Source organism: Oncorhynchus nerka, linkage group LG17, assembly GCF_034236695.1.
Source record: "Oncorhynchus nerka isolate Pitt River linkage group LG17, Oner_Uvic_2.0, whole genome shotgun sequence".
NCBI lineage: Eukaryota > Metazoa > Chordata > Actinopteri > Salmoniformes > Salmonidae > Oncorhynchus > Oncorhynchus nerka.
The window spans coordinates 41668967-41690302 of NC_088412.1; the positions used below are offsets into that span (position 1 = coordinate 41668967).

The following is a 21336-nucleotide window of genomic DNA, read 5'->3' on the forward strand; positions in this document are numbered from 1 at the left end:
TGTTGAACAGTGAACCATCTTCAATTTTACTGTCAAACTTCTGACAGGTATTATATACTTATATGTATTTCTATAAACATGTATGAATACAAATGCTTTCTGTACAGCACTTTCATGCATTGAACTGTAATAACTGCATTACAATAACTGTACATTACACACACCTACCAGGCTGTGTGTCCAGGAATGGGTCAAGCGTGAAAAAAAACTAAGAGAGCATTCCGCGCTGTACACACACACCCCACTTTCAGAATGTTCACAGGGAAATTATTGCTCGGCAGTGGCAGAGTCGTCTTGGGTCAGCCGAGCCACCGGATGGCAGTGTTACATTTGTCATCAATTTGAAAATCCTATTACCAAAAAAGAAAAAAAAGAAAAACTGTTTCTGTAGTTGCCTATCGAGGTTCAGCTCCTTGCTTCACCACAAATGGACAGTATATGACTCATCATTAACTAGTACGCTTCACGTGTTAGTTTCTGCATTATTTACATAGTTTACATTGTATTTTAAAGCACCCTCTCAAATAGAGCAGTATCGCCACATCCATTAATTTCTCTCAGTTTGATGTCATCAGAGAAACCTATTGCTGTTAAAACTCCCCTTTTCTCCCACTTGTATCCCTTCCGTCTGTCTGTGCAGACATAATACTCTAAGTTGTTTGTCTACTCGAAAGCAGCTAGTCTGCTCAACTGACCCCTACTGGTGGCCAGGCCAGTCTGACCTGATTGTTAATAGCCCCCCCCCCATCTAAACCCTTCCCTTGAATTTGTGAGAGATGACCTCTTCCAATAAAAAGAATCCCCTTGAACAATAGGAACGGTGGACTTGCTTTGGCTCCACCCTTTGTGGTGGTAAACCTGTTAGCACCACCCCCTCCATGAACAAACACTCTTGCAGAAGAGAGAGCAGGGACATTCAAACCCCCCACACTACTCACTGCATATCTCAAACTACACCATATTCCCCATACGAGGGTTAGGGTGTTGTTATAGACGCAGCCTCAAAGAAGGGGCAGGCTTGGTTTGTTCTCTTACCACGCCCCTTTAAGACTGTGGGGTGGAGCCTATCGTTACCCTTCCCCTTTAAGAGTAGGAAAGGTGGGAGCCGTTGGAGATGTGTGAGGTGACCGAGGTGCTCCGGCTCAGACCCCCCTCGCCCCCCCCTGCCCCGCCGGGCCCCCCTGAGGCCGTCCTCCTCAGGGGCTGGGGGCTGTTCCTTAGGGCCATCAGGCTGGGGCCCCTGGCCACCAGACCCCCGTATCCCCCTCCCTGGGAAGACGAGGAGGAGGAGGAGGAGGGCGGGGAGGAAGAGTAGAGGGAGATGGGTGGTGGGGGAGGCGGAGGTGGCAGGAGAGCCAGGGACTGGGCTGAGGCGTGTTGGGAGAGGTGGTGGTGATGAACTCCTCCTCCTCCGTGCTGGTGGTGGTGGTGTCCCCCCCCACCTCCCCACTCTCTCTCCCTGTCCCTCTCACGGTCCTCGCGCTCGCGGCTCTCTCTGTACAGGTGTGGCGTGCTCTGGTGGTGGTGGTGCTGGGGGAGGTAGTGTTGTTGCTGCTGCTGGTGATGATGATGGTGGGAGGACGAGGAGGAAGATGAGGAGTTGGAGGAGTGGCCTCTACCACTCATGTTCATCTCACTATCCCTCCCCAGGCCGTGAGACGACGTGATCGACTCAGCACGGCTGAACCCTCCACCGCTGCAGCTGTTCTGGCTACGCCACGAAGGGGGCGCCACCGAGTTCTGCACACCGTGGCTCCAGTGGCTCCCGGAGCGAGGGACAGGGCGGGAGGGCCAGCCCCCTGGGCCAGAGGAGGGGCTGGGGTTGGGGTAGCCCTGGTTGAAGGCCTCGGCGGGGATGCCAGTCAGCGCCATGTTGCTGAAGCCAAGACGCATGCTCTCCGAGTCAAAAGCCTCGATCTCCCGGGCCTGGCGCTCCAGTAGAGTACGGATACGCTCTGAACGCTCGTTCTGCAGAGACAGCATCTCTTCCTCAATCTAAGAGAGGGGGGATGCAATAAGACTACAAACTGGTTGTGTCCCAATAATCTTTTAAGTGGCCTATCCTTTTTGGTGTTATGTATATTGTACATATTCTCTTGCGCACCCCCCCCCCCCCAACACACACAATCCCTTCAACAACACACACAATCCCTTCAGACACCCCTCCACCCAACTCTCCGTCTCACTCTCACCCGCTGTTCCAGCAGGGCCCTGCGGATAGACACCCTTTGCTCCAGGTCATTGGCCTCTCTCTCGTGCTGGGAGTCTGTGTGGATCTTGATCTTGCTCTGGTAAGCGTTCAGCAGCTCCAATTCCTGCTGCAGCTGCATCCGCAGCACCTGGTACTCTGCTTCCTGGGTCTCGTCCAATCGCAACTAGAGGAGGAAGAGGGAGAGGGCTGGACGTCAGTAGAGCACATCCTGGTCTAAATGGACAGTTTGGGGAAGTCTACCACTCAAAATGTGGTATTCGTAGTCCTAATTTGTAATTTGAGTAGTTCTAGAATTTAGCATGGACGTAGTAGGTGTTTGTTGAACTGAAACATGTTGGTATACATTTTTGGTGTAGCTGGTTTAATATGTAGGTATGCAGTTGATAGTGGGTGTGATCTGCAGTGTGTCTTTGTGTGGGTTGTCTCGCCGCGTGTGTGTGTAGTTGTTCTGTAGTATAACGTCTTCGTAGTTGTCAGGTGTAGGAGAGGTGCACGGTAGGGTCCTTGCCTTACTCACAGCCTGTGTGGACAGCATATCGTTGATGGAGTGGTCGTACTGCTCGGCCAGGATGGCCAGTTTCCTGGTCTGCTCCTCCTTCAGCCTCTTGAGCACCGCCTTGTGGTCGGCCTTGGGAGTGCTCTCCAACAGGTGGTTCCTCAGGGCCTTGTACTGACGTGTCTGGATCTTACAAGTGTCCTGGAACTGACGCTTGATCTGGAGCTCCTTGGACTGGGAAGAAGTGAGAGGAGTGAGGGAAGGAGGGAAGAAAGGAGAGAGGGGGAGTGAGGGAAGAAAGGAGAGAGGGGGAGTGAGGGAAGAAAGGAGAGAGGGGGAGTGAGGGAAGAAAGGAGAGAGGGGGAGTGAGGGAAGAAAGGAGAGAGGGGGAGTGAGGGAAGAAAGGAGAGAGGGGGAGTGAGGGAAGAAAGGAGAGAGGGGGAGTGAGGGAAAGAAAGGAGAGAGGGGGAGTGAGGGAAGAAAGGAGAGAGGGGGAGTGAGGGAAGAAAGGAGAGAGGGGGAGTGAGGGAAGAAAGGAGAGAGGGGGAGTGAGGGAAGAAAGGAGAGAGGGGGAGTGAGGGAAGAAAGGAGAGAGGGGGGAGTGAGGGAAGAAAGGAGAGAGGGGGAGTGAGGGAAGAAAGGAGAGAGGGGGGGTGAGAGGGAGTGAGGGAAGAAAGGAGAGAGGGGGGAGTGAGGGAAGAAAGGAGAGAGGGGGGGAGTGAGGGAAGAAGAGCCTTACCTTGAGGCTCTTGGGCTGCTGGCGGACCTCCACGGTGTGTTTCTGCCGGAGCTCCTGCTCCCTCCGCTTGTTGTACTCCATCTGGTTGGTGAGCTCCGTCTGGTGCTGCGTGCGGATCAGGTCGGCCCGCGTACGCTGCACCGCACCCAGCTGACGAAACTCCAGCTCCTGGGTGGACTCGTGGTGCCTCAGCAGCATGGCACACTCCAGGTCCCTCTGGGTCTGCTTCTTGTTCAGGTCCTGGAGAAAAAAAAACAGGTATAGGAAGAAAGATGGAGAGGGAGTGAGAGAAGGTGGGAAATGTGTCAAATAAGTGATCACAATACAATTAAGTAGGTTGTCTGTGTAACAAACCCACACGTCAAAAAAGTTGACACCTACTCATTCAAGTTATTTTCTTCATTTTTACTATTTTCTACATTGTAGAATAATAGTGAAGACATCAAAATTATGAACACATGGAATCATGTAGTGACCAAAAGTGTTTTAGCACACTTGGCATTCTCTCAACCAACAATCTTGAAGGAGTTCCCACATAAGTTGAGCACTTATAGGCTGCTTTTTCTTTACTCTGCGGTCCAACTCATCCCAAACCATCTCAATTGGGTTGAGGTTGGGTGATTGTGGAGGCCAGGCCATCAGATGCAGCACTCCATCACTCTCCTTCTTGGTCAGATGGGACTTACACAAGCCTGGAGATGTGTTGATTCATTGTCCTGTTGAGAAACAAATGATAGTGGGTCTAAGCCAAAACCAGATGAGATGGCGTATTGCTGCAGCCATGCTGGTTAAGTGTGCCTTGAATTCTAAATAAATCACTGACTGTCACCATCAAAGCACACCATAACCTCCTTATCCATGCTTCACGGTGGGAACCACAATTGCGGAGATCTGTTCACCTACTTTGCGTCTCACAAAGACACAGCGGTTGGAACCAAAAATCTCAAATTTGGACTCATCAGACCAAAGGACAGATTTCCACCGGTCTAATGTCCATTGCTCGTGTTTCTTGGCAAAAGCAAGTCTCTTATTCGTGTCCTTTAGTAGTTGTTTCTTTGCAGCAATTCAACCATGAAGGCTTGATTCACGTAGTCTCCTCTGAACAGATGATGTTGAGATGGATCTGTTACTTGAAATCTGAAGCATTTATGTGGACTGCAATTTCTTAGGGTGGTAACACTAACTTATCCTCTGCAGCAGAGGTTACTCTGGTTCTTCCTTTCCTGTGGCGGTCCTCGTGAGAGCTGGTTTCATCATAGCGTTTGATGGTTTTGCGACTGCACTTGAAAAAACGATCAAAGTTCTTGACATTTTCCGGATTGATTGACCTTCATGTCTTAAAGTAATGACTGTAGTTTGTCTTTGCATAATATGGACTTGGTATTTTACCAAATAGGGATTGGCTCAAACGCATTAAGGAAAGGAATTCCACAAATTAATTCCATTATAAGCAACCATCACTCCTGTGTTCCAATGACACAAGTCTCGAAAGCAACCGTGAAGAGGCGACTCAGATGCTAACCTTCTAGGCAGAGTTCCTCTGTCCAGTGTCTGTTCTTTTGCCCATCTTAATATTTTATTGGCCAGTCTGAAATATGGCTTTTCTTTGCAACTCTGCCTAGAAGGCCAGCATCCCGGAGTCTCCTCTTCACTGTTGACGTTGAGACTGGTGTTTTGCTGGTACTATTTAAGTAAGCTGCCAGTTGAGGACTTGTGAGGCATCGGTTTCTCAAACTAGACACTCAAATGTACTTGTCCTCTTGCTCAGTTGTGCACCGGGGCCTCTCACTCCTCTTTCCATTCTGGTTAGGGACAGTTTGCCCAGTTCTGTGAAAGGAGTTGTACACAGTGTTGTACGAGATCTTCAGTTTCTTGGATATTTCTAGCATGGACGTCTTTATTTCTCAGAACAAGAATAGACTGACGAGTTTCAGAAGTTACTCGTTTCTGGCCATTTTGAGCCTGTAATCGAACCAAAAAATGCTGAAAAATCCAGTCACTTAACTAGTCTAAAGAGGGCCAGTTGAATTGCTTATTTAATCAGAACAACAGTTTTCAGCTGTGCTAACATAATTGCAAAATGGTTTCTAATGATCAATTAGCCTTTTAAAAGAATAAACTTGGATTAGCTAACACAATGTGCCATTGGAACACAGTAGTGATGGTTGCTGATAATGGGCCTCTGTATGCCTATGTAGATATTCCATTTAAAAAATCTGCCATTTCCAGCTACAATAGTCATTTACAACATTAACAATGTCTACACAGTATTTCTGATCAATTTGATGTTATTTTAAAAGGGACACTTTTTTTTTGCTTTTCTTTCAAAAACAAGGACATTTCTAAGTGACCCCAAACGTTTGAACATTAGTGTGTGTGGTGTGCATGGATGCATGCACGCAGATACGTATTTAGACAATTGCCTTGAGACAGATTGTGTACAGTGGTTCATCCTTTAAAAGTTGCAGCGTACTGCAGCACATAATTCTATGGCAACCACTGGTACTATTAGTGGTACTATTTACCACCAGAGGGCATCTTTAATTCTCTCTCTCTCTGAGAACCTGAGCCCTAGGACCATGCCTCAGGACTACCTGGCCTGATGACTCCTTGCTGTCCCCAGTCCACCTGGTCGCGCTGCTGCTCCAGTTTCAACTGTTCGGCTTGCGGCTATGGAACCCTGACCTGTTCACCAGACTTGAAAACAGCAGGTCTGGGACAGGTAGCATCTCTCTAGAGACAGTAGGAGCGGTAGATACTCTGAATGATCGGCTATGAAAAGCCAACTGACATTTACTCCTGAGGTGCTGACCTGTTGCACCCTCTACAACTACTGTGATTATTATTACTTGACCCTGCTGGTCATCTATGAACATTTGAACATCTTGGCCATGTTGTGTTATAATCTCCACCCGGCACAGCCAGAAGACAGGCCACCCCTCATAGCCTGGTTCCTCTAGGTTTGTTCCTAGGTTCTGGCCTTTCTAGGGAGTTTGTCCTAGCCACCGTGATTCTACACCTGCATTGCTTGCTGTTTGGGGTTTTAGGCTGGGTTTCTGTAAAGGACTTTGTGACATCAGCTGATTTAAGAAGGGCTTTGTAAATACATTTGATTGATTGATTTTATAGTCGTCAATAATGTCTGTACAAGAAAACAAATGTTTTTTTTTGTAAGAACATAGTATATGGGACTGATTTTAATACATTTTAATGTAATTCGTTTCATTAACCCTCGGTTACATTAGGATGGAACGGAAAATATGGCGCTGTACAATGTGACGGTTGGAGTAGGCTACAGTACCTGGCTATTTAGATAAAGAATCCCTGTGTCGTGCGGGCACGTGGGAGACCGGGGTTCACTTTCCCCGACGGGGAGGAAGGAGTAGGCTTGCAAATAAGAATTTGTTCTTAACCGACTTACCTAGTTAAATAAAGAGCATAACATTTCTGCACCCATATTTTTTAATTCTAGTCTAATCAATACCCAAACGGAGAACATGAAAATAAAAATCGAATTGATTTATCAAGACCAGTCCCCTTGTTTGTCTCAGAGCAGCGCAAAACTAAAATAGCTGTAGGCATTTGCTTCAAATCCTGTTTCTTCTAACTTCAATATGCCCATTAAAAAAATAAGACATTCACCTGTAACAGTACAATACTCAACACTAATGAGACTCATGTCACCTACGGCAGGCCTAGAGTATATAGAAAAATATGATCTGACTCTCCGCCAAAAATTACATCTGGTTGAAGTTGGAAGTTTACTTAGACCTTTAAAAACTCTTCCTGACATTTACTCCAACTAAGTATTCACAGTCTTAGGTCAGTTAGGATCACCATTTTATTTTAAGAATGTGAAATGTCCGAATAATAGTAGAGAGAATGATTTATTTCAGCTTTTATTTCTTTCATCACATTCCCAGTGGGTCAGAAGTTTACATACACTCAATTAGTATTTGGTAACATTGCCTTTAAATTGTTTAACTTGGGTCAAATGTTTCGAGTAGTCTTCCGCAAGCCTCACAATAAGTTGGGTGAATTTTGGTCCATTCCTCCTGACAGAGCTGGTGTAACTGAGTCAGGTTTGTAGGCCTCCTTGCTCGCACATGCATTTTCAGTTCTGCCCACATATTTTCTATAGGATTGAGGTCAGGGCTTTGTGATGGCCACTTCAATTCCTTGACTTTGTTGTCGTTAAGCCATTTTGCCACAACTTTGGAAGTATGCTTGGGGTCATTGTCCATTTGGAAGACCCATTTGCGACCAAGCTTCAATTTCCTCACTGATGTCTTGCGATGTTGCTTCAATATATCCACATAATTTTCCTACCTCATGTTGCCATCTATTTTGTGAAGTGCACCAGTCCCTCCTGCAGCAAAGCACCCTGACAGCATGATGCTGCAACCCCACAACACGCTGCAACCCACTTGCTTCGCTGTTGGGATGGTGTTCTTCGGCTTGCAAGCCTTCCCCTTTTTCCTTCAAACATGACGATGGCCATTATGGCCATTTGTGTCATCACACCAGAGGACATTTCTCCAAAAGGTACAATCTTTGTCCTCATGTGCAGTTGCAAACCGTAGTCTGGCTTTTTTATGGCGGTTTTGGAGTAGTGGCTTCTTCCTTGCTAAGCGGCCTTTCAGGTTATGTCGATATACGACTTGTTTTACTGTGGATATAGATGCTTGTGTACCCGTTTCCTCCAGCATCTTCACAAGGTCCTTTGCTGTTTTACTGGGATTGATTTGCACAAGTACATTAATCTCTAGAAGACTGAATGTGTCTCCTTCCTGAGCGGTATGATGGCTGCGTGGTCCCATGGTGTTTATACTTACGTACTATTGTTTATACAGATGAACCTGACGCCTTCAGTCGTTTGGAAATTGCTGCCAAGGATGAACCAGACTTGTGGAGATCTACCATTCTTTTTCTGAGGTCTTGGCTGATTTCTTTTGATTTTCCCATGATGTCAAGCAAAGAGGCACTGAGTCTGAAGGCAGGTCTTGAAATACATCCACAGGTACACCTCCAATTGACTCAAATTATGTCAATTATCCTGTCAGAAGCTTCTAAAGCCATGACATCATTTTCTGGAATTTTCCAAGCTGTTTAAAGGCACAGTCAATTTAGTGTATGTAAACTTCTAACCCACTGAAATTGTGATATGGTGAATTATAAGTGAAATGATCTGTCTGTAAACAATTGTTGGAAAAATGACTTGTGTCATGCACAAGTAGATGTCCTAAACGACTTGCCAAAACTACAATTTGTTAACAAGAAATGTGTGGAGTGGTTGAAAAACGAGTGTTAATGACTCCAACCTAATTGTATGTAAACGTCCAACTTCAACTGTATAGAGGATTGGAGAACTCTAAATGAAAAGCAAAAGCCGCCTCATGGGTCTCCCAGTGGCAGCTGGCACGGTTATCTGTAGCAACGCATTTTACAGACAGCTGTGCCACTGGGGAGGCCCCATCCACAAAGTATCAAAATACAGAGAGGTGTTGGTAAAGGTATATTGTCCAGGTCAGGATAACCAAAACATTTCTTTATTAAAGACAGAAAGAATGTTGGTACTTTTCATCCAAAGCCATGAATGAGTGAGTCACTCAGCTTTATGTAGGTGCCACTAACTTGATAATATATAACGATATTTGAGGTTATTTCGTTTTCAAAAAAACGAAAGTGAGCGATTGTAATCTGAATAAAAGGCCAAAATAATATTTGTAAAGGCCAAAACATTGATTTCTGTTTTTAGAGGGAGAGAAACGCTGGGCCGATTGTGTGCCGCCCTATGGGACTCCCAATCACAGTCGTATGTGATACATAATAATAATACTTTTTGTTTTATTACTTGTTTTGTCTTTTCTGGTCAATTAAACTGAAATTCCAACCAATCATGGTCGGTTGTGATGCAGCCAACCTCACTAAGAAATGCATCGACAGCGGGGACGTTTCCCTAGTCAGCACCAGTATTAGTGCAACACCCCCTTAAAGTGTTGCTCTGTGGTACCCAGTGTGGCGGTCCAAAAGAAAAGAAAAACCTAAAGGCCAATAACACTTTTAGCAAGTAATACTGAAGCTGTGCACAATTATCCATTTCTATTTAAGTTTATGTCACCCATTCACTGTCAGACACACAGTAGGACCCAAAATCAGTGCTCTAACTCCCTCTTGCCTTGTCTGGAGCAATGAAGTTAAGTACTGCGGGAGAGGGGTTAGAACACTGATCATGCTTTTTGTATTTAACCCCATTGTTATGGCAAGCCTAAACAAGCTCAGGGGTAAAAAATAAGTCACATGCACTCACTGTGTGCAATAATAGTGGTTAACATGATTTTTGAATGACTACCTCATCTCTGTACCCCACACAAACAAACACCTGTAAGGTCCATCGGTCGAGCAGTACATTTCAAACACAGATTCAACCAGAGTTTTTCCAGTGCCTCGCAAAGAAGGGCACCTATTAGTAGATGGTAAAAAAAAAAGCAGACATTGAATATACCTAGCAGCCTAAAGTTTGCCTCGCTCTGGTTTTACTTAAAGTTGCAATATGTAACTTCTTGGGTGCCTGACCAAAAGATCCCTGACCAAATATCATTCTAATTGAAAGCATGTTCTAGAAGCGGTAGATCTGTGTGCCATTTCTATGCTTCCGTTATTAAGTTTTGTTTTTGCGTCTTTTACTTTCGATTTTGTACACTTATTTCAAACAGGTGAAAATATATTTGTAGTTATTGAAAATATATTACATTCTGTTGCCTTCGGAAAGTATTCAGACCCCTTGACTCTTTCCACATTTTGTTATGTTAGAGCTTTATTCTAAAATGGAAATAGTTTCCTCAGCAATCTACACACAATACCCCATAATGGCAAAGCGAATACAGGTTTCAAAATGTAAAAAAACCACACAAAAAAACAGAAATACCTTATTTACATAAATATTCAGACCCTTTGCTATGAGACTTGAAATTTAGCTGAGGTGCATCCTGTTTCCATTGATCATCCTTGAGATGTTTCTACAACTTGGTTAGAGTCCACCAGTGGAAAATTCAATTGATTGGACATGATTTGGAAAGACACATATATAAAAGGTCCCACAATTGACAGTGCATGTCAGAGCAAAAAAGCCAGGAGGTCAAAGGAATTGTCCGTAGAGCTCTGAGACAGGATTGTGTCGAGGCACAGATCTGGGGAAGTGTACCGAAATATTTCTGCAGCATTTAAAATCCCCCAAAACATAGCGGCCTCCATCAATCTTAAAATGGAAGAGCCCTAGTGTTCCTCTGTGGAGATGGGAGAACCTTCCAGAAGGGCAACCATCTTTGCAGCACTCCACCAATCAGGCCTTTATGGTAGAGTGGCCAGACGGAAGCCACGCCTCAATAAAAAAGGCACATGACAGCCAACTTGGGAGTTTGCCAAAAGGTACCTAAAGACTCAGACCATGAGAAACAAGATTCTCTGGTCTGATGAAACCAAGATTGAACTCTTTGGCCTGAATGCCAAGCGTCATGTCTGGAGGAAACCTGGCACCATCGCTAAAGTGAAGCATGGTGGTGGCAGCATCATGCTGTGGTGATGGTTTTCAGCTGTAGTGACTAGGAGACGAGTCAGAATTGAGGCAAAGGTGAACAAAGCAAAGTACAGAGAGATCCATGATGAAAACCTACTCAGGACCTCAAGTCTGGGGCGAAGGTTCACATTCTAACGGGACAACAACCCTAAGCACACAGCCAAAACAACGCAGGGGTGGCTTCGGGACAAGTCTCAATGTCCTTGAGAGGCCCAGCCAGAGCCCGGACTTGAACCCGATCTAACATCTTTGGAGAGACCTGAAAATAGCGGTGACTCTCCCCATACAACCTGACTGAACTCGAGAGGATAATGGGAGAAACTCCCCAAATATACAATGGGGCAAAAAAGTATTTAGTCAGCCACCAATTGTGCAAGTTCTCCCACTTAAAAAGACGAGAGGCCTGTAATTTTCATCATAGGTACACTTCAACTATGACAGACAAAAAAAGAAAAAAAAGAATTTATTTGCAAATTATGGTGGAAAATAAGCATTTGGTCACCTAAAAACAAGCAAGATTTCTGGCTCTCACAGACCTGCAACTTCTTCTTTAAGAGGCTCCTCGGTCCTCCACTCGTTACCTGTATTAATGGCTCCTGTTTGAACTTGTTATCAGTATAAAAGACACCTGTCCACAACCTCAAACAGTCACACTCCAAACTCCACTATGGCCAAGACCAAAGAGCTGTCAAAGGACACCAGAAACAAAATTGTAGACCTGCACCAGGCTGGGAAGACTGAATCTGCAATAGATAAGCAGCTTGGTTTGAAGAAATCAACTGTGGGAGCAATTATTAGGAAATGGAAGACATACAAGACCACTGATAATCTCCCTCGATCTGGGCTCCACGCAAGATCTCACCCCGTGGGGTCAAAATGATCACAAGAACGGTGAGAAAAAATCCCAGAACCACACGGGGGGATCTAGCGAATGACCTGCAGAGAGCTGGGACCAAAGTAACAAAGCCTACCATCAGTAACACACTACGCCGCCAGGGACTCAAATCCTGCAGTGCCAGACGTGTCCCCCTGCTTAAGCCAGTACATGTCCAGGCCCGTCTGAAGTTTGCTATAGAGCATTTGGATGATCCAGAGGAAGATTGGGAGAATGCCATATGGTCAGATGAAATCAAAATATAACTTTTTGGTAAAAACTCAACTCGTTGTGTTTGGAGGACAAAGAATGCTGAGTTGCATCCAAAGTACACCATACCTACTCTGAAGCATGGGGGTGGAAACATCATGCTTTGGGGCTGTTTTTCTGCAAAGGGACCAGGACGACTGATCCGTGTAAAGGAAAGAATGAATGGGGCCATGTATCGTGAGATTTTGAGTGAAAACCTCCTTCCATCAGCAAGGGCATTGAAGAGGAAACGTGGCTGGGTCTTTCAGCATGCCAATGATCCCAAACACACCGCCCGGGCAACGAAGGAGTGGCTTCGTAAGAAGCATTTCAAGGTCCTGGAGTGGCCTAGCCAGTCTCCAGATCTCAACCCCATAGAAAATCTTTGGAGGGAGTTGAAAGTCCGTGTTGCCCAGCAACAGCCCCAAAACATCACTGCTCTAGAGGAGATCTGCATGGAGGAATGGGTCAAAATACAAGCAACAGTGAGTGAAAACCTTGTGAAGACTTACAGAAAACGTTTGATCTCTGTCATTGCCAACAAAGGGTATATAACAAAGTATTGAGATAAACTTTTGTTATTGACCAAATACTTATTTTCCACCATAATTTGCAAATTAATTCATTAAAAATCCTACAATGTGATTTTCTGGATTTTTTTTGTCATTCTGTCTGTCATAGTTGAAGTGTACCTATGATGAAAATTACAGGCCTCTCATATTTTTATGTGGGAAAACATGCACAATTGGTGGCTGAAAATACTTTTTTGCCCCACTGTAGGTGTGCCAAGCTTGTAGTGTCATACCCAAGAAAACTCAAGGCTGTAATCACTGCCAAAGGTTCTTCAACAAAGTACTGAGTAAAGGGTCGGAATAATTATGTAAATATGATATTTAAGTTTTTAGCAAACAAATCTAAAAAACTGTTTTTGATTTGTCATTATGGGGTATTGTGTGTAGATTGTTTTTCTCAAACAATTTAATACATTTTTGAACAAGGCTGTAACATAACAACACACACACACAGGAAATAGAACAAGTGTCTCGGGTGTAAGGTGCAGAGATGGATTGGGCGAGGCTTAACCTCGTCCCCAGGCTCAAATTGCTGTCGCATAAAGCCTGTTAAGGCGAGGGCTTCCTGTTAAGGCGAGGGCTTCCTGTTAAGGCGAGCGCTTCCTGTTAAGGCGAGCGCTTCCTGTTAAGGCGAGCGCTTCCTGTTAAGGCGAGCGCTTCCTGTTAAGGCGAGGGCTTCCTGTTAAGGCGAGGGCTTCCTGTTAAGGCGAGGGCTTCCTGTTAAGGCGAGGGCTTCCTGTTAAGGCGAGGGCTTCCTGTTAAGGCGAGGGCTTCCTGTTAAGGCGAGGGCTTCCTGTTAAGGCAAGGGCTTCCTGTTAAGGCAAGGGAATCCTGTTAAGGCAAGGGCTTCCTGTTAAGGCAAGGGCTTCCTGTTAAGGCAAGGGCTTCCTGTTAAGGCAAGGGCTTCCTGTTAACCTGTTGCCTCTACTTGGGACGCTTGCGTCCCAACTAGAGCTCTGGAAATGCAAATGCGCTACGCTAAATGCTAATAGTATTAGTTAAAACTCAAAAGTTCATTAAAATACACATGCAGGGTATCAAATTAAAGCTACACTCGTTGTGAATCCAGGCAACAAGTCCGATTTTTAAAATGCTTTTCGGCGATAGCATGAGAAGCTATTATCTGATAGCATGCACCAATACACTACAACAGAAAAGCACAGCAGGGGACGTAAACAAAATAATTAGCATTTCGGCGTTACACAAACCGCACAATAAAATAGAAAACAGTCATTACCTTTCACCATCTTCTTTGTTGGCACTCCTAGATGTCCCATAAACACTATTGGGTCTTTATTTCGATTAAATCGGGCCATATAAAGCCAAGATATCGTTATATGTAGACTGTGTGATAAACGAAAAAAACAGCGATTTCACAACGTAACGTCATTTTTTAAAATTCAAAAAGTAGACGATAAACTTTCACAAAACACTTCGAAATACGTTTGTAATGCTACTTTAGGTATTAGTAAACGTTAATAAGCGATAAAAATCATCCGTAGGCGATGTAAATATCATTAGCTGTCGTCTTGGAAAAAATTTCAGGAGAGAGCTCTTCCGGAATGATCTGGGCGGAGACCGGAGGTAAGCGGTGCCCCTCTTTCGGTTCAACCAAGAATCAAAGATGATTAAATTCACAAGACTCTAGACAACATGGGGATGCTGTGGGAGTTGAATGCTCGGTCTTATCTAATTCGGCTCACTGTTAACAATTGCTGGAAGTGGCGCAAGGATATTTATTTCCATTTTCTGTGATCAGGTTTTCCTGCGCTTTCCGATGTAACGCACGTTATGTAATAGCCACAGTCGTGATTTAACCAGTTTTAAAAACGTCCGAGTGTTTCCTATCCACACATTCTAACCATATGAACGTACTATATTCCTGGCATGAGTAGCAGGGCGCTGAAATGTTGCGCGATTTTTAACAAAATGTTCAAAAAAGTAGAGGGTCGACTGAAGAGGTTAAGGCAAGGGCTTCCTGTTAAGGCAAGGGCTTCTTGTTAAGGCAAGGGCTTCCTGTTAAGGCAAGGGCTGATTTCAAGGTTTTACTGTTAACCTACAAAGCATTACATGGGCTTGCTCCTACCTATCTTTCCGAATTTGGTCCTGCCGTACATACCTACACGTACGCTACAGTCACAAGACGCCTCCTAATTGTCCTTAGAATATCTAAGCAAACAGCTAGAAGCAGAGCTTTCTCCTATAGAGCTCAATTTTTATGGAATTGTCTGCCTACCCATGTGAGAGACGCAGGCTCTGTCTCAACCTTTAAGTCTTTACCGAATACTCATCTCTTCAGTGGGTCATATGATTGAGTGTAGTCTGGCCCAGGAGTGTGAAGGTGAACGGAAAGGCGCTGGAGCAACGAACCGCCCTTGCTGTCTCTGCCTGGCCGGTTCCCCTTTCTCCACTGGGATTCTCTGCCTCTAACCCTATTACGGGGGCTGAGTCACTGCCTTACTGGTGCTCTTCCATGCCGTCCCTAGGAGGGGTGCGTCACTTGAGTGGGTTAAGTCACTGACGTGATTTTCCTGTCTGGGTTGGCGCCCCCCCTTGGGTTGTGCCGTGGTGCAGATCTTTGTGGGCTATACTCGGCCTTGTCTCAGGATGGTAAGTTGGTGGTTGAAGATAACCCTCTAGTGGTGTGGGGGCTGCGCTTTGGCAAAGTGGGTGGGGTTATATCCTGCCTGTTTGGCCCTGTCCAGGGGTATCATCGGATGGGGCCACAGTGACTCCTGACCCCTCCTGTCTCAGCCTCCAGTATTTATGCTGCAGTAGTTTATGTGTCAGGGGGCTAGGGTCAGTCTGTTATACTTGGAGTACTTCGTCTGTCTTATCCGGTGTCCTGTGTGAATTTAAGTATGCTCCCTCTAATTCTCTCTTTCTTTCTTTATCTCTCTCGGAGGACCTGAGCTCTAGGACCATGCCTCAGGACTACCTGGCATGATGACTCCTTGCTGTCCCCAGTCCACCTGGCCGTGCTGCTGTTCTGCCTGCGGCTATGGAACCCTGACCTGTTCACCGGACGTGCTACCTGTCCCAGACCTGCTGTTTTCAACTCTCTAGAGACAGCAGGAGTGGTAGAGATACTCTCAATGATCGGCTATGAAAAGCCAACTGATATTTACTCCTGAGGTGCTGACTTGTTGCACCATCGACAACTACTGCGATTATTATTATTTGACCCTGCTGGTCATTTATGAACATTTGAACATCTTGGCCATGTTGTGTTAATCTCCACCCGGCACAGCCAGAAGAGGACTGGCCACCCCTCATAGCCTGGTTCCTCTCTAGGTTTCGGCCTTTCTAGGGAGTTTTTCCTAGCCACCATGCTTCCACACCTGCATTGCTTGCTGTTTGGTGTTTTAGGCTGGGTTTCTGTACAGCACTTTGAGATATCAGCTGATGTAAGAAGGGCTATATAAATAATGATTTGGTAACTGTGTGGGACTGTTTGGAATTCAGGGGGTGTGGATTTACTGAATGACATGCTAATTAGGCTTGGGCGGTAATACCGTATATCGGGGTATTTGATGAGAGTATTGGAAAAACCATCCTGTGGCTGTCAAAACTTAACTATTTCAATACATTTTTTTAAATATTTGTAGCTACACTGAACAAACATATGAACGAAGAGTTGGTTCCATGATGAAATAAAAGATCCCAGAAATATTTCAGACGCACAAAACGCTTATTTCTCTACAATTTTGTGCACAAACTTGTTAACATCCCTGTTAGTGAGCATTCCTCCTTTGCCAAGATAATCTATCTGCCTGACAGGTGTGGCATATCAAGAAGCTGATTGAACAGGTGCACCTTGTGCTGGGGACAATAAAAGGCCACTAAAATGTGGTGTCACACAACACAAAGCCACATATGTCTCAAATTCAACTATAGTTTTCCTTTACAGAAAATACATTAGTGCAACACATTATGCAGAAAATAGCTTAATTGTCATCAGTAGCAGCCATAGAAGTAAATGAGCTTACAATGAAAAAGGTAATTTTTGCAAGAACGATACTGGCCATCCTATTTCTAATGTTTATCATTCATATTCCCTTGTAAAATGTCCAACCTCACCAAAAATGGCATTCTGTAGCTCATACCTATTCATGTATAACTTTATGACCTGGATTTCCCCATCTTGAAATTAATTTAACATTTGCGCTCGTTAACATATTTAGCAAGCAGCCTCTATGGAAATGTGCTATTACTTGTACAAATTTTGTTAGCATTCTAGTAATAGACACCCAATGGGCTTTGTGTTTTTTGGCACCCCCTTGTGTACTCAGGCAGTAATACCGTAAATCCTGGGATGAGAGAAGGATGGAATGACAATATGAAAATATATATAGCGCCCAAACCTAATCAATTCATATTCTGAGCGAATCACACGACTATGACGTGTGGCTCTAAATTGAGGCAACAGTTGAATTAGATGTGACTTTGAAAAATGGCAAAATTGCCTATCAAAATAAATGTTATCACATTAGCCATATTAGTTTTGGGAAGCCCAATTGATTCTGATTTGAGGCATATAAAGTTAATGTAAAAAACATTTTTAAGATGCAAACTTTCAGATTTTCCCAAAGTCACTATGTTTAAATAACTTATGCTTGAAGTTGATAATGTTGGGGGGAGATTCTAAGGGATATGCTATATGGTGATGGACAGATCTGCCAATTAAAACCGGCGGCTGTTTTCGCCGCTCCTGCCATAAGCGTCCAGTCAACTAGATTTAAGTTCGGTTCTGAGGGGCTGTGAAACCAGATGGTTTGACAGAGAGAGAGAGAGAGCGAGAGAGAGCCGGCTGGTGGACGAGACTAGACATCTGAGCGGGTCAATCTCCCCCAGTAATATACCTACTACAATAGGCCTGCTATACCTCTCTGAGTAGGTCTTGTTCCAGGTTGTGTCGGGCCAGCAGCATCTTCCTCTTGTACTGGCGACACTGCAGCTCGTAGTACTGCCTCTGTCTCCTCAGCAGCCCCGCCTCCTCCTCTGCCTGCAGCTGCTGCAGACACTCCTTCTGACGCACCAGCCATTCCTGCTTCTCCCGCTTAGGGGTCGACTGGTTCTCATTCAGTTCCTAGTTGAAACACAGGGGGAAGGGTTGGAGTGTGACACCATCGACTCATTACAACACAGGGGGGAAGGGTTAAAACGGTAGGGACGTGACAAATGGCTCAAAATTCCACATCAATTCACAATGCAGAGTAACAGTCCTAATACGCATGTATGAACACAAAGGCCGGGCAATTAAGTTACATGTACCGCAGTCATATACCCTTGAAAGTGCCACAGCTATTGCATGTTTGTTTGTCTGTAAGGGTACCCTGAGGCTTTTTAAAAATGCAGATGTAAAACCTTCTCTGGAGATCGTTTCGAGGGGTCACTGAAAAGGCATTTTACTTGTCTGTAAAGGAATGCTGCTATTGTAGCGGAAACTAACGTCCATCACTTGGTGATCAGAACGGTCAATCAACTGATCTCAAGTTGCCTGCATCTTCCATAGCAAGCTAGGGGCGGCAGGGTAGCCTAGTGGTTAGAGCGTTGGACTAGTAACCGGAAGGTTGCAAGTTCAAACCCCCGAGCTGACAAGGTACAAATCTGTCGTTCTGCCCCTGAACAGGCAGTTAACCCACTGTTCCTAGGCCATCTTTGAAAATAAGAATTTGTTCTTAACTGCCTGGTTAAATAAAGGTTAAAAAAAATAAAAAAGGGGGCACAGTATAGGCAGGTCGGAGTCAGAACCGTGCACTAGGCCTATCTATCCGCAATCAAAAGCTGTATCTCGCAATGCACTAAATCAACTTCAGTAAAGCAGGACCTACCAATGAATAGGCTAGGGCAGACATGGGCAAACTACAGCCCGCGGGCCACATACGGCCCGTTAGGCTTTTTAATCCGGCCCGCCGAACTTGTCCAAATTATAGTAAAAACCTCCTTTTTCCCCCTTTCCCTGCAATGCCCACGTTTCCCCAATAGATGGCGCACTCAAAACACATTGACCGTTGTTGGAGTGGCGCGTATTTCTCTTTATTTCACTTTAATTTTCACTTCGTTTCACGTCACCATTAAGCCCTTCTGTGAAAATGAGCGGACCAAAGAGAAGGAAAGTGGACAGCGAATGCCGAGTGTTTAATAAGGAGTGGACAACAAAATACTTCTTCACTGAAGTCCGATCAACGGCTGTATGTCTGATATGCCAAGAAGCTGTTGCGGTTTTCAAAGAGTACAATATCAGCCGTCACTTTGCCACGAAGCATGCAAACTATGCTAGCAAGCAGTCAACACAAGAACGGGCGGCTACTGCTCAGAGGTTGGCAGCTAATTTACAGAGTCAACAGAACTTTTTCACCGACAAACTGCAATTCAAGAGTCAAGTACCAAGGCAAGTTATTTGCTGGCATTCAAATTAGCAAAGGCTAGCAAGCCTTTCTCCGAAGGCGAGTTTTTGAAAGAGTGCATGGTAGAGACAGCAGGTCTCTTGTGTCCGGAGAGCAAAGCCAAGTTTGAAAAAATCAGTTTAGCACGCAGGACAGTGACTCGCCGCGTGGAACTGATTGACGAAGATATAGTCAGCGAGTTAAACAAAAAGGCGGAGTCCTTTAAGTTATATTCACTAGCACTGGATGAAAGTAACGACATAAAAGACACTGCTCAGCTCCTAATTTTTATCCGAGGGATTAACGACAGTTTTGAGATAACGGAGGAGCTTTTGAGCATGGAATCACTGAAAGGGAAAACGCGAGGAGAGGACTTATATGAACAGGTGTCTGCTGTCATCGAGAGAATGAAGCTACCTTGGAGTAAACTTGCCAATGTCACCACGGATGGATCGCCAAATTTAACTGGAAAAAAACATCGGGCTGCTGAAAAGAATCCAGGATAAAGTGAAAGAAGAAAACCCTGACCAGGATGTTATTTTACTTCACTGCATCATTCATCAGGAGTCTCTGTGTAAGTCTGTATTGCAGCTTAATCACGCCGTGGATCCAGTTGTAAAACTTGTTAACTTCATACGAGCAAGGGGACTTAATCATCGTCAGTTCATTACGTTCCTGGAAGAAACTAATGCGGATCACCAGGACCTAATTTACCACTCTCGCGTCCGCTGGTTAAGTTTGGGGAAAGTGTTTCAACGAGTCTGGGAGCTCAAAGACGAGATTCGCTCATTTTTTAATTTAATGGGGAAATCCGAAGAATTCCCCGAGCTGAGCGACACAAACTGGCTTTGTGACTTTGCGTTTGCTGTGGACATATTTTCACACATGAATGAGCTGAACGTGAAGCTACAGGGGAAAGATCAGTTTGCGCACGACATGTACACAAATGTGAGAGCCTTCAAATCCAAGCTGGTTTTATTCTCCAGGCAAATGTCAAACAAATCTTTCGCACATTTCCCCACACTAGCCGTGCAGAAAGAGGCCGCCCGAAATGCGAAGAAATACTGCAAATCACTGGACGATCTGCACAGAGAATTTTGCCGTCGGTTCTGTGATTTTGAAAAAATTGACAAGTCACTTCAACTGGTGTCCTGTCCCCTGTCACAAGACCCCGAATCAGCACCGCAGGAGCTGCAATTGGAACTGATCGATCTTCAGTCTGACTCCGTCTCAAAGGAGAAGTTCAAGTCTCTTAAACTGAATGACTTTTACGCTTCACTTAACGAGACCGCGTTTCCAAACCTCCGGAGGACGGCGCAGAAGATGCTGGTGTTGTTTGGCTCGACCTACGTGTGTGAGCAGACGTTTAGCGTCATGAAAATCAACAAAGCCCATCACAGATCCAAGTTAACTGACCAACACCTCAGATCTGTCCTGAGAATTGCCACAACAAAACTAACTCCAGACTTTGATGCACTGGCAAAAAAGGGAGACCAACAACACTGTTCCCACTGAAATGGTGAGTTTTTCTGCTGTGTTATGAAAAAATGCATATGGAAAGTTTGGAAGTGCGTCTTTTAATTAAGAGCAATGCGCATTTACGCACAGCAGCGGTACAGTAGCTTAATTAACACGCCGCACATCTCTCTTAATTTAAAATTTAAATTTTCAGCTGCAGGTAGGATATTTAATACAGCCTATGTCTGTGTGCTTGGCAACGATACACGTGTACTGTTTGCGCGTGAAGGCGAGGGCGTCCGTGGCGAGTTTGTAGAGCGCGCAGTCAGGACAATCCATCCATGATTTTGCGGAGTTTAACACAAGTAGATATTATTGAGCTTGAGTATTTCGTTGTGTAATAATATGTTTTGAATGTTGAAAGTGATTCCATTTTTCAATAAATGTTGATTTCTTTAACTTTGCACCTTCGATTGAAACTTATTAAAAACAGACGCAATCTTGATAAATCACAGTGCGTATGTTATTTTAATCTATTTACATTTCCTCCTCCCAGTATCTGCGAAATAGTATGTAAATGCCATATCTTGCATATTTGAAAGACAGTTAATAAATTGGGTTGTAGTGTTCTTACTGTGCTATGAGGTTTGCACACACTACATTTAATGCTTTAGTATATCCGGCCCAAACACTCCCTCCAAATGCTCCTGGCCCGGCCCCTCTGTCAAATTTTAGAACCCATTGTGGCCCGCGAGTCAAAAAGTTTGCCCA

General features: G+C 44.8%; 1 protein-coding gene across 4 annotated transcripts in view; it reads right to left on the bottom strand.

Annotated features, from left to right (window-relative positions):
• Positions 1-927: 927 nt before the first annotated feature.
• LOC115145269 (serine/threonine-protein kinase TAO2-like) overlaps positions 928-21336 on the bottom strand; it is a 47383-nt gene continuing 26974 nt past the window's right edge. For 3 of the 4 annotated variants that reach the window (XM_029686705.2, XM_029686704.2, XM_065003177.1), the window contains 5 exons: positions 17604-17807; positions 3448-3687; positions 2721-2942; positions 2193-2375; positions 928-1995 (listed from right to left, as the gene is read on the bottom strand). In XM_029686705.2, coding sequence (XP_029542565.1) covers positions 1084-1995; positions 2193-2375; positions 2721-2942; positions 3448-3687; positions 17604-17807 — 1761 coding nt within the window. In that variant the 3' untranslated portion in view covers positions 928-1083. The remainder of the gene's footprint in view (positions 1996-2192; positions 2376-2720; positions 2943-3447; positions 3688-17603; positions 17808-21336) is intronic. The other variant, XM_029686706.2, reaches the window with a different exon arrangement.